The sequence below is a fragment of the Lolium rigidum genome, chromosome 3, assembly GCF_022539505.1.
Source record: "Lolium rigidum isolate FL_2022 chromosome 3, APGP_CSIRO_Lrig_0.1, whole genome shotgun sequence".
NCBI lineage: Eukaryota > Viridiplantae > Streptophyta > Magnoliopsida > Poales > Poaceae > Lolium > Lolium rigidum.
In genome coordinates, this window is record NC_061510.1 from 250,273,167 (window position 1) to 250,280,995 (window position 7,829).

The following is a 7,829-nucleotide window of genomic DNA, read 5'->3' on the forward strand; positions in this document are numbered from 1 at the left end:
GTTTTTCACTGCAACAGTTTTAAATTTGACCAATCTTTCACACAAAATAGCAATATAGGTGACAATTAATTTCTATATTATTGAACTACATGTGATTATGAATCTAGCAATATTAATTTGGTGTCATAAATGCTACTATTTTTTTAAATTGGTCAAATATAGTAAAGTATAACTTAAAACATGTCTAATTCTACACTTATTTGTAGACGAAGGGAGTGTTGGGAGTTACAATGTCATTTGCTAGAAAAGCAAAAAATTATGGTGACAATTCTAGAAATCAGAAAACTGGCAATAACACAGCATTTAACTGTTTTCAATAGCTATGTGTATTTCCCACTCCAAAGTCCAAACAGGGTAGAAAAATGTAGCTACCGTGTGTCATTAGTGTAGGCACCAGTTTGTTAATTAGAAAAGGCGAACGTGAGAGCAATCCAAAAATAACTGCAGAAAAGGAGGCAAAAAGAAAAATGATGCTTTATCTGGTTCCCCTTCCCTCGCCGACCAAACCAAGAAGACAAAGAGAAAAAATCAAAGGAAATTACACAATCCGAGAGAGAGGAAAGCTAGGGTTTTCGCCATGGCCGCCGCCCACCTCGAGCTCCTCCTCCACCCCTCCAATCCCAATCTCTCCTAGGGCAACGCGGATTCCCGCATCCGCGACAAAGGAGCCGCCTTTCCTTTCCGCCTGCTCCCTCTCTTCCATCCCAGGGTTTCCTTTCCCCTTTCCCTTTCCGCCCTCGAAGCCGCCGCATCGCATCGCATCCCGCCGCAGACCGACCGAGCAAGCAAGCGACCCGCTTTTGCCATCAGGTAGGTGGTGAGATTCGGAGGGAGGCGCTGGCGATCGACCTCCGGGTGAGGGCCTCGGCGGCGGCGGCGGCGGCGGTCGGATAATGTGTATACTGTGCGCCGTGCAACGGTGGTCGCGGCGCGTCGCCACCATGCTGCCGTGGCTCGTCCTCCCGCTCATCCTCCTCTGGGCGCTCTCCCAGCTCCTGCCCGCCGCCTACCGCTTCGAGGTCACCTCCCCGCGCCTCGCCTGCGTCTCCGTCCTCCTCCTCACCCTCTTCTGGTACGAGATTCTCCTCCCACGCCTCTCGCTCTGGCGCGCACGCCGCTCGGCGCGCCTCCGCGAGGAGCGCCGCACCCACGCCCTGGAGCTCCAGAAGCTCCGCAAGACCGCCACACGCCGTTGCCGCAACTGCAACAATCCCTACAGGGATCAGAACCCCGGTGGTGGCAAGTTCATGTGTTCCTACTGCGGCCATGTATCCAAGCGCCCTGTGCTTGACCTTGGCCCTGCAGGGAAGGTGCCGGCTGGGTGGCCTTGCAGCCAGGATTGGGCCAATGCTGTTGGCGACCCAGGTTACTGGCTTGACCTGCAGTGCTCCACCGACAACTCATACTCTGGATTCTCATGGCGTCTCTTCTCATGCTTTTGCGCGAGCATGGCATGGTTCTGGAAGAAAGTGTTTAGGTTTGGGTCATCAGGGGATAGCGGTGGTTTGAGCCGGGATGGCAGAGTGCTGACAAAAGGAGGCGAGAATGGAGCGAATTCTGAGGAGAGCAGAGTCGACAAGGCGAAAAGGAAGGCTGAGGAGAAGAGGTTGGCTAGGCTGGAGAAGGAAATGCTGGAGGAGGAGGAAAAGAAGCAGCGGGAAGAGATGGCGAAATTGGTGGAGGAGCGAAGAAAGCTGAGGGATGAGAAAGCAGAGGCTGAAGAAAGATCCAAAGGCGCTAGCCCCGTTGGGGAGAAGGATGCTAGGAAGGAAGCAGAACGGAGGCGGCAGGAGAGAAAGAGGAAGGAAGACAAGGGATCAAGCAAGAGCAATTCAGATTGCGAGGATGTTGACAGAAGAGTAAGCAGAGACGGTGAGATGAAGCGCGGCTCCGGTAGAAGGAATGAGACAGACAGGCGGGATGCAACAAGAGGTTGGACAGAGGGATATAAACCCCATAACTCTGAAGCTAACAGTCCGGGTAGTAAGATAGTACAAAACAGGACAAAGTACTTTGGCCGAATGGCTGGAGGTTTCGGCGGTGGTTCCTTTTTTGGTAGAAGTGCTCAGGCCCCTGTCCCTCAAGCTAACAAGGTGACTAAACCGCTTGTTACTGCAACTGAACAGAGTAATGCAGTCAAAAGAGATACCCAATCTGCAGCAACACCAGCAATGGTCAAATCTGCTCCAGCCGGAGAAACTAAAAATTCGTGGACTAATCTTCATCAACCTGTAAGTAACAATGGCATTACTATTTAATATATGTTATCAGTTGAACAAATAGCCTATATTGTTTTCACCCAGTTGACTATCTTACATTTATTTATTTTGTGTTATGCTATACAGGTTAGTACAAATATGCAGGGACATCCAACAGGCGTTAAAAAGTCATGGCATCAGCTGTTTAGTCGCTCAGCATCAGTTTCCCCTTACCCCACTGTTACTGCTTCAGCTCGCGAAATGAACTTGCTGCCTGAACCAAATGGAGCACAAATAAATAGTGCTCAAAATTTTCTGGCTCAGTATCCTCCTCTGGACAGCAAGTTAAGCCAATCCATGCACTCTACAGGGTTTCTGCCAGTGAATGGAGAACCTGCTAACATTCCACTATCTCATTCCCCAGCTGGACACTTGCCCTTCTTTAAAGAGGCCGAAGCAGCATTACTGGAAGAACCAGAGCAATTTGAGGATCCATGCTATGATCCTGATGCCATCGCATTGCTTGGGCCAGTTTCAGAGTCTCTTGACAACTTTCCTCCAGACTGGGATAGTAGGTTCGTCTTGAATGATATCCCTAAAGAACCACATGTTAGGAACCCCATGCCTTCACCAATTGAGTGTCCTCTATCACGATTACGGACTGTTGAAGAAAATCCTATCAAATCCTCACATTTCTCAACTGCAAAAGGGCATAATGGTTCCGTGTCAACTGAGGCTACCAATGAGCAAGGCACATGGCAGATGTGGAGCACACCATTGGTTCAGGACAGTTTAGGCCTGCGAGGTCCTCAGGCACAGTGGTTTCTACCAAATACGAATCAACCCAACCATGGTACAAATCAACTTAACCATGGTGTCAATCGATTGGGTGGTGGAACAAGAAGCCCCCTTGGTGCTGGTTTGGATGACAATGGTTTATGGCTGCAGAGATCACCCTTCCAGCAATTGCCCCTTGATACAGAGAGTCTGTTCCTTTCACACAACGTGTCAGAAAATGCTATACACAATGACTTTGGTTTTGGATCTCCAAACAAAGCAGCCCGTGTGCACCCCTTTGGGTCACCTGATCCTGGTCATTCTTGGTCCAAGTAAGTCCTCTGACATACTATAATGATGTTCTAAATTTTCTGCAGCAATAAAGTTTGTCCTTCTCAACTGTTTGACATTCTTAACTTAAGCTTGAAACTTGTTCATACGCTGTGTATAGCTTTGTATATCAATACATGTAAGCAGCAATGCGCTGAAACATTTATATGATACTTCTACCAAAACATATATATATACATGGCATGTATCTGTAACTATAGAAGCTCAAAAAATTATGTAATAGTTCCTGAACAGACAGCCAAGATAAATTTATAGGTAATGTCCATTGTTTGGTATGCAGTACCACTGACTGCTTAGATTTCTACAATATTCTGTGCTAGAATGAGCCCCATCTCGTGTATTGTGAAACACATGTTGCTCCAAGGGTATGTGGCTGATCCTTTTCTCTCTGAACCACTAGAAGCACCAGTTATCTTTGGCACTCCGGTTATTAGTCTTGTGTATGACAAATAATTAAACATGCGAGTTGTTCTGCATATGCGACGAATGATCACGCCATTATCTTTAGATTACTCCCTCTGTCCCAAAATGTAAGGCGCCTAAGGATTAGTGAAAAGTCAAATCTTACTAATTTTGACCAAATATTTAGGAAAAAATATCTGCATCTACAATATTAAATGAACATATTAAGAAAATATAGTTTATGGTGAATCTGTTGATATTGATTCAATATTGCAATTTCTCATATTTTTGTGTATAAACTTGATCAAACTTAGAAAACGTTGACTTTTGAATAATCCTTAGATGCCTTACATTTTGGGATGAAGTATTTTTTTAAATTTCTGTATTTGGTGTTTGCTGGTGGTTCACGCTGATGGTCAACTGGTATCTGAAACTATAGGTAGCAAGAATGGCAAGTGAATCTTTCAATTCTATGTGTTGTTGCCTGTCAAGAATTTGTTTGAAGTGATCCACAAATCGCAGACAAGATACTAAATGGTTATTGTTTCCATTTACTTGTAGAAACTGTCGTCCAGTGCCATTTCCATTGTATTCAGTCTTGTTTTGCAGCGTAAAATGTAAATATATTATTTAGAGGGCATGAATTGCCTGACAATCATTGAGTCCATCATACTTGGAGTGAAAAGAGTGAATAACCATAGTGTGGGCACATGATGTTCTCTTAGGATACGCAATGCACTGAAACTGAATTTAGTTTTATTTGATGTGTCAATTCCAGCATGTGCATTCTGTGGCTTATCTGCCATTTGTGCTGTGCAGAGTAGCTCACTGCAAGCTAAGACTGTCCCATTTATTGCTATGATATTTGAACTTCTCTTTCTTATGTTTGACAAGCGTTTTAATTTTACTTTACCAGTTTAAGGGACCGACAATATGTTAGGAAGTTGGAACAATTTACTATTTAGGGCAATTGAGTGAAATTTGTTTACCCTGAAGGCTAAGATGAATCATCCGTTTTCTTGTATCCATAACGGCAGCACAACTGTTACTTTGTGTGGCCTTCAAGAAATTGACAGCATAAATTAAGTTCTTGGAATTATATTTGTGCCGATTTGCTACCTGCATCCATTTTGGCCTTCCTTTGACTGGAGGTGGCTTTATTTAAAAATACCGAGTCATGGAGGTGTTGCCAGGACACAACAAAATGTGCATCATCGTTGCGGTAGATTTGGCTCAGTATGGAATACTTGGTATGGTTGGTCAAACCGGGAGCAACTGTTCCTAACAAACCAATGGTATGTTTGTTTTGAGCCCAAGTTCAACCTACTGCAAATTTTGGCCAAGCTTTTGCTTGGCCATGAGATGCAAGCGAAATGAACTTTAGAGTTGGCACTTGGCATGGGACCACTGCAGCACTCATCAACTCCATACTGGAAAGATGTACCCTCAGTTCCATGCTGGAGCCACTCAACCAACTATCAACTCCAAGATGAGAAATAGTAAAAAAAACTAGCTTCTAGATCTGTAGTTTTCTTCGGCAATCTGTAGTTATCTTTCATGTTAAGCTACTTTATGTATGCACTTCCTCAAAAATTGGGAATAGGGATGAGAAAACTATCATTTTGTTCATCTGTTCTTTCCCTTTGGTTGAAGATCACTAGTAGTTCGTTTGTTTGTTTTATGATCTTGATATTGTGGAGGTTAGGGTGGCAAGGTTGCTTGGTTGGTAACCAACAATGGGAGGTCGCTAGTTGCATCCATGTGAGTTGGTATTGAAGCTATAATAAGTAGGTTTATTTTCTACGGTATCTTATACAAATAAAGATTTATTCACTTAGTTTGGATTATTATCTACTCAATTCAACTCTACTTGGACGAACACATCTATCAGAACCCGTCTTGGGACTCAGGTATTCTGTCTCGGCATGATTATATGGACGTGAATCTGACATGGAGTTTTAGTGTCTGACGTGGGAGAAAAGTAAATAGGGAGTAGGTGTCTGGGACCCAGTAACACGGAAACACAATTTGAGCGATGACAGTTATGGGTTATATTACTGGTTAGGCCCCAGCATGTAGGTCCTATGCAGTGACCAGGTTAAATACAGGGGGTTATTAAAGTGTATATTTTAGTTAAGTGTTCTTGACTTTACAGTGGCAATATTCACTAGACTGAGTCTGTTCTGCAACAATAGATATAGTTTATTTTTTATATTCATAGGCATCCTAATGCTTATAGAGTATCTTAAAATTACTTGTAAAACAGACTATTTTCATCTTGCATTTGCTGGAGCAGGTGCCCACAACCACGCCCGGTGCCTTGTTATGAACTAGCTCTCATTATTTTTGTAAAAAGTCAAAGAATATTACTTGTGCTTTGGTCCAGGCCCAGGACTAAATCCTGGGTGGCCCTAGTCCTGGCTCTGCCCCAGTCTAATAACTTTATATTCTCGTAGTATGCATGAATTCGGAAGTGGAACCTATATTGCATTATCTGTTGGTGCCTGAATTCATTTTCATTCTTCCATTGCACTTGTAGCTTGTTAGCTTGTAATTAAGACATGTGGTCTTGTATAAATGGAGAAGATAACTTTGTGAATCCTTCTTATGCACTTTTTAGGTTTTACAACAGCTTGTTCCCATCGTGTTTTATGGTTGGCTGTTCTGCAATTTCATAAGATGTATAGTTTAGGTGCAGCTCAAGTAACTGAGCGTTACTGATATTCACGACACATGTTTGATGTTTCAAGTGTTGGTCTTGGCAAAAGAATAAGAGACATGTAATGCCATACCACTGATGCGCTTCATTTCCTTCAAATTTGTCCTATATTGGCATGTTATCAAGAGATATACATGTTAATTTATCTAGAAGTTATGTTATATTCTACTTGCTTCATAGAATGAAAACTTATGCCTTGTTATGATTATTGCAGTGAGGAACTGGTGCTGAATGGACCCCAGGTACCTGGCCAAATCTGTTCACCGACTGGAGTGCATACTGGTTTGTTTCCAACTAGTCCCGATGTACAATCAGTTTGGTCGTTCGATAAGAAAAGAGACAACATAGAAGTTATAAAATGATACGCCTGAAGCAAGGCTCCCTCCTTCCAATTAGGGAGTTGCGGAGATATCTTGGACTGTATTATTCCCTTATGCTAAAAAGAAACATGGCCATCTTATTTAGTAAATCACTCACCTCTTAACATTATGCCCATGCATCAATGTCGGGCTTCTCACCTGACGCTCTTGTTTGGTTCATATTTTTGGTGGATTAAATACAATGTGGTTCGGGATCTTATCGCGTGCTCGATTGCTTTGCCTGTTCATGCTCTGTTGCGACCAGTCAGTCATCAGATTATCGGGAATCTAATGGAGGTCAACATTTTTGTTCCTTTCTCGATAGTGCGCATGTTTGGGCAGACACTGAATCTTACCTAGTCCGTGTGAAGTGTGGCTGTTTATATCATAATCTGCAGATGGTACTGGATGCATTGCTGGATTGAAACAAGGACTGAGAAATCGCTGTGGAAGCAAGTGCTGTCTGCATTTAACTGCCTTCGTGCATCTTATATTCTTATCTAGTTGCTTCTGTGTTATCCAATTTTAAGTGTTGGAAATGGGAGGCGACGTTACAATTTTTTAAATCTGCATGCGTCCGTTTCTTGGATCAGTTCGATTGACAGAACCCATGCCAAGTCTGAGTCCGTGTGCATCTCAAAAAATAAGGTCCGAGTTTCCGAGTGCTTGTGTGCAAAACATGTGTTGCAACTTCCAAGTGGTCCTTCTCAAAAAAAAAAAAAAACTTCCAAGTGGTCCACTAGTTGCCACTTGCCAGCTCTTGCCTGCCGCTGCGAAGCAAAATAAATCTATGGTGATGGTGATGCGGACATGGTTGTCTATTTCGGGTGTAATTGATTGCTGGCAACGAATTTTCTATGTTTCTACTTTTGGCTCGCTGGAGCTGGACTTGTTAAAGCTCGATCAACTAGCCAGTTAGTTAGCTCGACCCAACTCATTTACTAACCGACTCTAGATTTAAAAGCTTGCGAGCATCTCATGAGTAGCTCATTAAATCTGTTAAAAGGAACATGTTTCCTGGTG

The 7,829-nt window shown here is 43.3% G+C and overlaps 1 protein-coding gene across 1 annotated transcript; it reads left to right on the forward strand.

The window, feature by feature from the left end:
• The first annotated feature begins 497 nt into the window (after positions 1-497).
• Positions 498-7,024, forward strand: LOC124703275. Its single transcript, XM_047235502.1, has 3 exons — positions 498-2,231; positions 2,346-3,307; positions 6,662-7,024. Exons 1-3 carry the CDS (start codon positions 894-896, stop codon positions 6,807-6,809), a joined length of 2,448 nt encoding a protein of 815 aa, XP_047091458.1. The 5' UTR covers positions 498-893; the 3' UTR covers positions 6,810-7,024.
• Positions 7,025-7,829: the final 805 nt, after the last annotated feature.